Source organism: Thermobia domestica, chromosome 6 (genome assembly GCF_964235325.1).
Source record: "Thermobia domestica chromosome 6, izTheDome1.hap1.1, whole genome shotgun sequence".
NCBI lineage: Eukaryota > Metazoa > Arthropoda > Insecta > Zygentoma > Lepismatidae > Thermobia > Thermobia domestica.
The window spans coordinates 198,027,212-198,040,197 of NC_137459.1; the positions used below are offsets into that span (position 1 = coordinate 198,027,212).

Genomic DNA, 12,986 nt, shown 5'->3' on the forward strand with positions numbered 1-12,986 from the left:
TTTTAGCTAGACAGTTTATATTACCAAAACTTTATTAAAGACATAAATCTGTGCCTTAAAATACATTATATTAAACACGTGTTTAATAACATTGACATATTAAAGATCATTGAACTTTCGTTACTCTCGTATGGATATTTTTAATGTTAATTTTTGTCCAGTTTGTGACCAAGTGTAACATATCTTCTTCAACTACCCATGAGTAGTCGCTTAAAATTAATATCTTCATATCCTTATTTCACAAATATATATATATATATATATATATATATATATATATATATATATATATATATATATATATATATATATATATATAGGACTATCGGCTGCAATTTATTCACATTCACCCGGGAAAGTTGTTACTTGCTTGCAATAATCGTATATTGTATATCCAGTTTACGAGTTGGAAACTCACAAATCGCTTTCATAATGTAACTCTCCTTTGGATAGTTACATCGTAAAATATATGTATATTATTCTGTCTTACTTCAGAATGTCTTCTAGACTAGCATCAACCTGCGTATACAACAGCACCAACACAATATATATGAATATCGTCTTGTATGCTTTAAACCCACACTAGAATAGAAATTACTGAGGAAACTCAACGTTGATTTCTATATTTTAAATTTGCAGTGTCTCTATAATTGTAAATGGGACACTTCGTGTACCGCTTAGGCTTAATGCATGGCAGAAATTCTATCCATGTAATGGGTCCAACTGCTTGTAGTAAGCAAGATCATTTTCGAAGATTAAGATTCTAATGGCTTCACAAATGTTTGCCTGGTTCTCCGGAGTTTGTGTTATCTGCATCCACATGCTGCAGCTGACATATCCTTGCTAGTCTGTAGAGCAATATTTCCTGGTTCAACTTCCACAAGAGTAGCAATTTCTCTGTATTGAACTGGAACACAGTGAACTTCTGGATGGTGGATGTCTTTCTCCCAACCCATACGAATTCTGTAAGAGATTATATTGAAAAATCAGATATAAAATGAGAATTGCGGTATACAAAATATATAATAATTTTACTAAAATTTGCCATTTTAGATATCATTATGAAACAATTTATTGTATTTATTACGTGTAAGCAAAAGTATTATTACTATATATTTAGTTCTTTAATTAAACTAATACTTACTAGTTTAACCTATCTATTTAGAAATAAGGAAAGTGCCTAATGAGACATCATACAGTAACTTTAAAACAAATTATGATATGGAATATTAGACATCACAAACATTGTTTCTTTTACTACCAAAGAAAGACGAGTTATGAAGTTATAAGATAAGCCACGAACTGTTGTGATTGAAAGACCGAGAAGAAAATAAGACCATTTCTACTTTTGTAACAAGCGAGTTTCTTTCATAATGTGAAATTACGGTACACTTCCAAACTGGGAGTTCAATACTCAAACTTAAAGTAGTATATCTATAACTACTGGCTGTAATAGATTAATAAGATCAATTATTCCTTGGACGATGAAACCATATCAGAAAGCATTACTCGCTATGCTTTACTGCTTCTGTTCTATGGTGATGAAAGTTGAAACGGGAAATAATTATTTGAACCACTTCCGGTTTGAATAGATGGTTATTGCAGAAGGTTGGTTATTTTAAAGTCTATTTTTTGGAAGCTAAATCAATTGCAGAAAACCACATCTCTCTATCTTTTATTGTATTGTTCTACGGAAATCAGCATCGAATCCAGAATTAGTAGTAAATTACCACTCCCAGTTTTAGTAGTGTTGTGGGTTGAAATGGTATGGTCTCTTTTTACCTTGAATCGATTGTTGCTACATATTACCATTTTCGGTCTATGGCGAAAAATGTTGAAGCCAGAAATGGCTAATTTGAACTACTTCCAGATTAACTAGACGGAATCCAATCTAGGGAAGCTGAACCAATTACAAAAGAAACATATCTCGATATATCTTACCGTTTTTGCTTTGCGGAATTCATTATTGAAACTACAAGTAGTAATAAATTTCAACAACTTCTGGTTTTGTTAAAGTCTTGTGAGCTGTGATGGTATGCTATTTTGAGTCCCTGAGTCGTTTGCAGAATACAACTTGTCGCTATTAAATGCCATTTTGTTCTATGGTGATAAATGTTAAAACCAGAAATGTCTTTCTAACCAACATTGATTTGAATACATGCTTAATGGAGGAGATGGAACATATTTTGGGGACGCTAAATTAGACACAAAAAAGTGTCTCGATATATCTTACCGTTTTTGCTCTGGAGAAATCAGTATTGAAACCGGAAGTAATATAAATTTAAACCACTTAGTGTTTTGGTAGAGAGTTCGGGATACTCATGGTATTTCGTTTACAAAAGACTCTCCTCGCTATCACTTTGGTTAATGGCGATAAACGTTGAAACCGGAATTGACTAATTTGAACCAGTTTTGATTTGAATAAAGAATTAAGGGAATAGAACTTATCCCTGGGAAGCTGAATCAATTGTAAAAAACCGCATCTCGATACCTGTTGCCGTTTTTGCTCTGATATCTGTCGATAGATGAATGGATAGACGGAAAAAGCCATTCTACAAGACTTCCAACACTTAACATAACATAATTTAAAAGCCTAAAATCGGAGATATCGAAGATTGAAGTTTATAGAATACTTTTTTACTTTTTCCTATGAAGAATTTCCGGGAGTCTGTACTATGTGAAAATTATTATTATTAAAATATATGTGTTTCTTTGTGGAGTAAAATGGACTTGCAACTCCCATACAAAGTTGTCTAGAAACATTAATTTCAAAATTTTGCTCTGGTGTAAGGAATGGCCTATTTTTGCTTTACAAGTTGACCAGGAAACTAGAACAGAAGCTTGGAACTTCGGAAAGCTAAAAATAACCTTGATAATAGCTGTAAAGTTACTGCATAATTTGTATAAAATCTATTAAATTGTCAATAAGCCTTTATTTCTGCGGCCTACTCATATATTTTGCACTTTATTTGATGTTTCCTTCAAAAATCAAGTTCACTATATATCGTTTAACTCATGCGATCGGGTTCAAAGTCGAAGAAAGAATGAAATGAAATGAAATCTTTCAGTTTAACGTCCACGAATATGTACTTTTTAGACTAAGAGAGCCAATGATTAAATAAAATGATGGTTATCAGCCTCTAAGTTACTTTCTAATTCAACATATGTGAAGTCAGTAAAATGAATAAAATTGATTACAAAAGATTTGTCTTAGTAGTTTTTTGCATTATAATATAAATGCTTATTAATATTTAATTTAAACATTTTAGAGAACACATTCACTAAACTTATAGGTCTATAGCTTTAAAAAAAATATTTTTGGGATCACCTGATAAGCACTACTAATAATTATTATTGTTATGACTATTATATTTATTGTTATATTAATATTCCCGATTTAAGTTCGTTGTAGAAAAATGTATCTTTATAGATAGAATCCTGTAACAGAAAAACATTACATTATTAATAAGATTGATTTGTTTTAATATTTCCGGTAAAAGTTTACTAGTGGAAATGTAAAAGTGTTTTCGCAGAGGAAGTAGCATTTGTTCAACTTGTTATATTTTTAAAGCAGAATCTTTAACACGAAACTTAGATGAAAACTGAGTGTGGAATTTTGCTGCACATCACGTACGAAGCACATTACAGGTATAACCTTTTTCATACATCCTGGGAAGAGAAAATGATGTGTTCAGTTAAGAGGCTGATGGTTTGAATAAAACGGTACATATCAGGATCGTGACATGAATATTTTGAAATGAAGGATTGCTTTATGTTCAACAATAATAATTCATTCTTTTCTGTTTACTCTGAACTAATTACTATATATTAATAATCATCCTGAAACGGGTCTAGACCCTACAGAAAAACATCAAATATTCACAGACGTTATGAGATTTTTCACATCTGAATAATAACAAAACCGAACTGCACTTTATTGGCAGAGAGTTGGCTACAGAGTCAGAGGTGGCTTTTGAGGGAAGTCATATCGGTAATAAAAAAATGTGATTTTAACGCTACAAAATCAAAGAAGAAAATTTAAAAATATGTACTAATATTTGTAAAAAGTTTGTAGCGATATATACTAATTCTTTTACCTCTGAACGATAAAATATTAAATTTTGCCGATGTAACTTCCTCGAGAGCGACAACTGAACATAGTTCAACCATAGAAAGCATTTGACAAGTCGTATATATTTCGGAATTTATTAGAAGCAACTGTATAAAATGCAATCTTAACTGAGAAAATAACGCGCATTTTAACTAATAAAGTCAGTTTCTTAATATTCAGTTAAGCGTAGTGATTTTTTTCACGTCAACTATCTTCAAAATTTCAAGCAAATAAAATGTCTAGATTTAAATTAAAATAAAAAAAATCTAGAAGTTTTAAATTAATTGATATTTGTCTAAATTCTGTGTTGACAAAATTCTCTTATGGCTATACATTTGTATATTTGCTCAATTAACCATTGAATATATTAGCTAGCAAAACACAAGATTAAATAATTATCTTTATTAAGACATACACAATTCATTAGCAAATTTTGTTCATGATTTAACTGCGTATTCTATGTTCCTTTCTGGATAATCTCAATAATTGCAATCATTTTATTGAATAAATGGCAATAGGAAATATTATTTTATAACAAAAATAATCAAGATCAAGATAATATAGAGATTACAAAAAAAAAGATCAATATTGTCGTTTCATGGCATCACTAAAATAAGTGGTAGCATAATAAAAGAGAGAGAAGGAAATAGGTCTACATATTTACATATTAAGCAAGGTATACAATGCAACCAGCTAAAATGTTTCATATATCGTTGTCCGGACCACTAGCAAAGTACTATAAAACGAACTGTTTATAGTCTCATATAAAATGGGCACTGTATACACATTAATTTAATCATTCAAAAATTTAAACAACATTTGAGTGCAAGTGACAAAATTTGGCACTGGATGGATTAAACTTCAATACGAAGAAAGATTGATCACGGTGCTGATGAATCACTTTCTAAATAAACTTTGTTCTTTGCATTCGTTGTAAACATACGATGTTTGACATACGAAGACTTCAAATTCTGAATCGCAATGGATATGTTACTTTTTAAGTAAGAATCATTATTAAACGACTATCTCACAAATTCATGGCAAGTTCTTTGTCTTCTGCTAAGAAAATAAAATGCCTATAAATATTACTAAGTGATGTTGGGGAAATCTGCACCTCAATTAGCTTTCAGGTAAGTGTTAGACATCTAGGCGTGTCCGGATCAATTTTCTTGTTGATGTGGGAGATCTTCTAATTGAACAAACATGTGTTTGCGAAACACAATCCGTGTAGAAAGTTTCCGGTTTGCATAACCACCTAAAGTACCTCTTCTTTATTATTCATCTCATTCATTTATTACAACCAGTTGTCAGAATTGAAATCTCAAGAGCAAGAATATTACAATGTTTATTGAGAAAGGTACAAGAGAAATAAAACTTGAAAAATATCTTCTTACAATTATGTTTAATTTTGGACCTGTCATTGAGGTACATTTTCCACTTAGTTAGAGCTGACAATATCAATAATAATTTCGTAATATCTCTAACGAAAATAAATTCAGTTTCTTTCCGTACATATCTACACGTTAGACATTACATTATAATTTTAAAGGAAAGATTCTTACAAATGCGAAATGTTCCACATTTTGTATCAAAAGTAACATTACGAAACTTGTCTAGCACTATGCCTACAGAACAGAGTTTCTCAAACTTTTTGTTTTCAAGTAGGGACTACTTTTATTAGTCAGAATGTTTTAAGGTTCACTTTACTCGTGTCCCGTTTCTGCAAGAGTTTTGAGCATATATCTGCATACTTATATTTTGAAAATAGCATTAACTAGCATCAATTACCCGCTCTGCTGGGTTAAATTAAAAAAAAATATGTAATATGTTCCGTTAGTCAGTAACTTTTTACTATTACTAAAGCGCTCTTTGATATCGGTAATTTTCGATGATTTTTATATATCACCCTTCCCTCCCCATGTTGCGGGGTACGGCATCAGAAATGTCACTGTTCATCTCAGCGACCCCCGAAACCATGATTTCGACACTGATATTGGTCATTTCGATCATTTTTATATATCTCCACCTCCCTGAAGATGCAGGGCTGAATTTGGATTTAAACGGCATCAGAAGTGTCACTGTTCATCTCAACGACCCCAAAAACTATGCATTCGACATTAATATCGGTCATTTTCGATGATTTTTAAATATCTATCCCCTCCACCACCTTTAAGTTACACAGTAAAAGTGATATGACAAAAAGCATCTCAGGTTTAAACTTCATTTAGGTTGTAAATTTGATCGAGATCGGTTCAGTAGTTCAAGAATTATTAAGTTTTATTTCTTTTTATGTATCCCCCTCCCTAAGTTCTACGGTCGAAGTGAAATGATTAAAAAAAAACATTCCGAACCTCGTCTATGTTAAAAATTGATCAAAATTGATCGTTTGATTCAAGAGGTATTAACTTTTATTTATTTTTTAACTCTTCCCTTCCCCTCCCCTAAGTTATACCGTCAAAGTGAATAGATAAATACCATCCCAGCCCCAACCTCATCTATGTTGAAAATTTGATCGAGATCGGTCGGATGGTCCAAGAGTGGTAAAGTCACAAAGACTGTCCATTTTTTTTTTTATTTTTTACACATATATTAAACCCTCACCCTCCCCTAAGTTGCACTGTCAAAGTTAAATGACAAAAATTATTCCAGGTCCGAACATCATATATGTTGAAAATTTGATCGAGATCGGTCGGGTGGTTCAAGAGTTATTAAGTTTTATTTATTTTTATAGATCTTTCCTCCCCTCCTTCAACCCCTAAGTTCTACCGTAAAAGTGATATGGCTAAAAAAAACACACTCCAGGTCAAACCTCATCCAGGTTGAGAATTTGGTTCAGATCTGTCGTCGGTTTAAGCGTGATGAAGTCACAAAGATAGTCGGTTTTATCTTATCTTATTATTTTTTTTACATATTTCTCCCCCTTTTCCTCCTCCTACGTTGCACCGTAAAAGAAAAAAAGGACGAGAACATTCCAGGGCCGAACCTTATCTATGTTGAAAGTTTGATCGAGATTGGTCGGGTGGTTCAAGAGTTATCAAGTGTTATTCATTTTGTATATTTTCCCTCCTCCCCTCCTCCTCGTGTGCGTGGGTTTTCTCGGGTTTCTCCCGTTTCCTCCCACTTTCTTCATTCCACCATTTCATTCATTACTCATCATCACCGTCTCCTTTAGCCTAGCCGGCATAACTGTGGGACGTAAAACTCAAAAATTTCATTTCATTTTCCTCCCCTCCTCCCCTCCCCTAAGATCTACCGTCAAAGTGAAATGATAGAAAACTTCCCAATTTTGAACCTCACCCTTGTTGAAAATTTGATTGAGATCTATCTGGTGGTTCAAGAGGTATTAACTCACAAACATAGTCATATTTATTTTTACATATATTGATTTTTAGTATATTTCCCCTCCTCCCCCTCTTCTGTGTTGCTCCGTCAAAGTGAAATAATAAAAAAAAACACCCCAGGCACAAACATAATCTATGTTGAAAATTTGATCAAGATTGGTCGTTTCATTCAAGAATTATTAAGTTTTATGTATTTTATGTAACTCTCCTTCATCCCTTTCCCCAAAGTTCTACCGCCAAAGCGAAGAGCTAAAAACACTGCCAGGTCAGAGCTGCATTTACGCCAAAAATTTGATCGAGATCGGTCAGGCGATTCAAGAGATTAAGAATCACAAATATAGTCACTTACAATTTTATAATATAGATTAAAACCCTTTAATGTTATAGGCATTAATAGAAGAAAATACCTACAGTCTTTTTTTTTTCTACAAATAATTGAAGGCTCTGAAAAATATTTTACCATACACATATATAGATTACTAGAATTTGCACAATTTTTGCGTTATTAGATTGACAGTTTATTGTTTAGCCCTAAATAATATACGTACACCTGTTTGAGATTCTCAAGCAAAACTATAGTGTCGGATATGAAATTCACTTGAAAATTATTTTTTTCTGTCTCTTTTTCTGGAAAATGTTTACACGAAGAGTAACACTCGAGGGCCACTTCTGGTCCGCGGACTATAGTTTGAGAAATACTGTTACTGACGAAAGACATTTAATCACGGAATATTTTAACTCGAGAAACTAAGCTCGCAATGGCATGGTCTTCGATATCTATGAAGGTAGTGATGGCATATTATCACTACTTAAGTGATTAGAGTTCTGATTCACGTGGGATCTGAATTAATTGAAATTTTAGCAGTGGACTTCTATCCCCACTGGGCTTAGTTAAAGTTGAAATATTAAAAAAAGGTTAGTTTACGGAAGAAGCTACTTTCGACAGAAAGACAAATCAATTTCTCGCTGTATATTCCTTTTGACCTGTTGCATGGACGTCTCTGGCAAGTGAAGATTGAGGCGTATTACTACAACAAAGATACTTGTAGACTCAACTAAATTTACATGAAAAATAGTGAGGTAAATGGGAAGCCACTTGATTTAGCATAATCTGATTTCTCCCTCTATCACTACAATAATCATGATCTAGCATAATCTGATTTCTCCTTCTATCACTACAATAATCATATACTCCTCCATCACTGGTAGGTCACTTGCAAAATATTTACAAGTTTCTATATACTACCTGTATGATCCTTGCGATACTTCGTCTTAATGTAGGAATTATACCATCAAAATAATCTATTAATTTTATGTTTCTCTAAAATCCTCTTTATCCTTCTATCACTTCACTCAAAGTACTACTTCTTCTCCAACAATATCCTAACCTCTTTTTAATTATTTCACATCATATTCTTCCTATTATTCCTAATGCCTTTTATTCGTTTGTCTTTCCAATCAGTAAAGTGTTTCTATTCTACTCAACATACAAATTTCCGAGCACTCAACTACAATATTTTTTGTCGTCTTATACACGTTCTGTACAATACAATACAGTACTTAGCATTTAATACCTTTTTATAACTCTTCATTGAGTAACCCACATAGTGTGCTTTTCATCATATAGCCATAATTATCTTCTATATATTTCATCATTTCTCATGTCATTTTTTATTTAACGTTTACATTTAATACCTTCGTTAATAATGCTACCTAAGAATTGACAACTTGCCATCCGTTCTACTTTCTTTAGTCAGATTTCTACAATTGTCGCAGCTTCAATCATCCGAGCCACAATTATTTTATTCTTTTCATATTTATTTTAATCTCAAATTATTTTCGCAGTTTTTAAAAAGGTCTTTTCTGGTATCATGTTAATTTTTGGCTCAGATTTCGCAACGGCCACCATATCATATGGAAAGCAAATATACTAGTCCTTCTAGTTCCTCCATAATTAACTTGTTCCCTAATTAAATTATTCTTCATTATTCTTTTAGGTGGCAAATAATGCCACTGAGAGGCAAACGTTTTGTCGAACAACTCTTTCAAATTCACTATTCTATATAATTTCTTGCACTCTAACTTTTAATGGTTGCTTAATATGTAAGCTTCTTCCGAGTTTATCTTTCATTTTATCTCAACCACCTTAAACAGTTAAAAATATTTCCTAAATCAACGCATACTGTAAAGATGTCCTTCCCTTTGTTTGAAAAACTTTCGTTTACTTTATTCGATGAATATTAATTGCATCTCCTTCCAACTTCTCCTGCCTCTTTAATTTACTTACCTCTTAGTCCATACAATCTCTTTCACACTCCAAGTTAAAATTTTTCTGTGTACAATGTGACACTAATATACTACTTTTAAAACATTTACAAAAATGTTAAAGAATGTGTGTCTTTAGTAGGCATGGTTGTCTTAGTTCGAAGGCCCCAGGGCAAGTGTTCTGGAAAGAGGGATCATTCGAGCAGTCCTAACGGCAGGACGGCGTCCGGAAGTGCAGTCAAACACACAATTGTTTCCCGAACACTAAACATAATGAGAGCAGAAACACTACAATACTGATTGTTAAAGATTTATCTACCACCCTGCACTACTTTCACACGATTACTTCTTGACACCTGATCATCGCGAAGAAAGTTTTCCGAGGTTTCAGGAGAGGCTGCACTGCAAGGTGAATGGAAGACTGCGGTATTCAGCAATTATAGTAGTCTCTATATGTTAGATGGTTCTGTGCGCGTATGTAAGTAAGAGGGGAAAATCCAGCATTTTCTCATTCGTCATACAGGACCCACACGTCTTGGTCTGTATTTGATAAGAGAGAGGAAAATAAGTAACATTTCACTCTCGTCTCTGGTCTTAATTCAGCTGACTATGAATAGTACGTCGTGCAATCGTGATGTCTCCAATCCTGTCCTCTAACCTCATCTGGACACTTTCTGGCACTCCATCTTCCAGCAGCGTATCGGGCGTCCCTATACTGTCAAGTAAGTGCAGAGTGATCTACCTGATATACGTCTTCTACTCATGCCCAGCTTGGTCTCCGGACATAAGCCTTATCGAGCAAGTATGGAGCATGATGTGGCGGCGCACAGTGGGGCCAAGGCGGACAAAATGGAATGTCATGAAAGTGACAATTTGGGCGATAATCTATACGTTTTCTGTAGTAAATGAAGCGAGGAATCCGATTGTGATAATGATTTTGCAATTAGCATTCTTTTGCAATTAGTAAATTGTATTTAAAACTCAAAAATGTTGAAGTTGCTGAGTTTACGTAGGTTTATTGAGAGGTAAAATACAGTTTTGCTTTATGGGGAAAAAATAGCTGCCCTAACGTGACTGATGTGAATGCAAGCAAGCATGCGACAAACAATTGGTTCGCCAAAAAAAGTTACATAGAAGGGGTAATTTGAGCAAAATAGTGAATTTTTCAATGAATTGCACACATGTCTAGGCTTATTAAAAAAAGCGCCGCTGAACTCCGCTCTAATTAAAACGTTTTGATGAAACTACTGTAGTAAACTACTTTCTCTGTAAATTGCATCACAATATGCCGCAAAATGTAGCCATAGCACCGTTGTAAGCTGGCTGACTGCTTTGAGAAAACCCAGTTCCCGTGGAGCAACATAGTACGAGGTATAAAAAGGGCCGTGTGCAGCGAGTACTATAAAGTCAATTGGCTATCATGGAGTTTCTATTCAGTAGTTACAGTAGTTGTTTCAGTGAGAGTGTGTGCTCTTTTCGTATAATGGAAGAAGCAGTAAAATATGCCGAACTTTGTGAAGTGCTACTTACAGGTGGATCAGTGGAGTGTTTTATTCGCGAAAGGTATCAGCACATGCATGAAGATAAACTTTCTCGAATTTGTAATGAAATAAAGAAAAGATTTTTGCCGCATTATGTACAAAAACTAAAAATAGTTAATCACGGTAAAACATATTTTCGCAAGAAGTATCGCGAGAGGATGAATGGTGAATTTGTGATTAGTTTCCCCAGTGATGATGCTAATTCGCCGAAGTCTTCCAATCCTGTTGGAAGGCCTAAAAAGTGTTTTGAAGATTGTTGTGGGAGAAGTAAAAAACGTAAAGTTCACGATCTAAGAGCATCACATTCCCAAAGCGTAATAGATGCTGCTGCTTCGTCGTATTCAGGAAACACATCGGAAAGTTTCAGTGCTGATTTTGCATGATCAATCTTTACACAGGCTAAGCTTTCCAAATATCAATACGAGGTAATCAGAGCTGCCACAAAAGAAAAAGTGTTCAATATTTTCCCCAGCTATAAAAAAACCCAGCGCGCAAAGAAAGATTGTCACCCTAATGATATCAAAATTACCGAGACCTCCGCATAAGTCCCGCTCCAAAGTTTACTTAATCATACCGCCGAAAGGATCCTAAGAACAATAAATGAGAAGGAATTAGAAAAGTTGAACTGCCAGGCACTGACAATGCATACAAAATGGGGTTTGATGGCTCGTCTGGCCAGAACGAGTTCTCTCAACGGTTTGCAAGTGAAAGTGACGCGAGATCAGATGCTAATTTATTTATGACTTCTATTGTGGCTTTACAAATAACCCTACCTGGGAATGACGATAAATCAATTTGGGTTAATCCTCGACCTTCCTCGACGCGACACTGTCGATCACTCAGGTATCAATTCATAAAAGAGACACCTGAAATAATAAAAACTGAGAAATTGAGGGTTGAAAGGGAAATCAAGAACTTGCAAGAAACACGATTGAACCTAGGGCTCAACTGTATCACTGTAAAACATGTTTTACATTTGACAATGTTGGACGGAAAAGTTGCTCAACATATTAGTGAGACATCTGTAGCAAGTATAGATATTTCCGACTAGCATCATCCATTGTATGCATCAGAAGTTCACACAGCTCAATTTAGTGTTCTGTTTGAGAAGATATCTCGCGACATCTTGAGTGCAGTCAGTCGTAACGTTCCGGAAATGGTTTCATTTGACACACCACCACAACATACAAGGGAGCACACCATCGTCTGTTTCTTCTACCAACATTACACTATTATCGAGAATTTTGTCCGCAAAACGGGTGTTCGGCCCCACTGTGCGGCGCCTGCCCCCAGCCGACTCTGATAACTAATTTTCCAAGACAGACAGCTTACAGTGTATAGTTGGCTACGGGGTGCGAGCGGTATCTTGTTCAATTCCCGGTGGGGGCACTCGGTCGAAAAAGTAAAATGGTTTTTCAGGCCAGCAATCCTGAATGAGGTTTTCCTGGGTTTTCCTCATTCGTGCCAGGCAAATGCCGGGGTGGTACCTAACTTATAGGTCCCAGGCCGCTTTTTTCCTTCCCCAATCCTTTCTTCCTTACCTTTCCCCGGATAGTGTGCTCATCGAGGGACGTTATGCCTCAAACGTGACAGAATAAATGGACATAGATGCCGAAAGCCCAGAAATCTACATTCTAAATCCCTAGTTGGCTCCGCATCCGAAGAATTGTGTGGTTGCTTGAGGTAGTTACACGTCCTATTGGGACAGGTAGTGCATCATATTTTGTA

General features: G+C 34.6%; 1 protein-coding gene across 1 annotated transcript in view; it reads right to left on the reverse strand.

The window, feature by feature from the left end:
* Nucleotides 1–287: 287 nt before the first annotated feature.
* LOC145688394 (uncharacterized) overlaps nucleotides 288–12,986 on the reverse strand; it is a 171,835-nt gene continuing 159,136 nt past the window's right edge. The window contains exon 3 of the mRNA XM_081762568.1: nucleotides 288–963. Coding sequence (XP_081618694.1) covers nucleotides 807–963 — 157 coding nt within the window. The 3' untranslated portion in view covers nucleotides 288–806. The remainder of the gene's footprint in view (nucleotides 964–12,986) is intronic.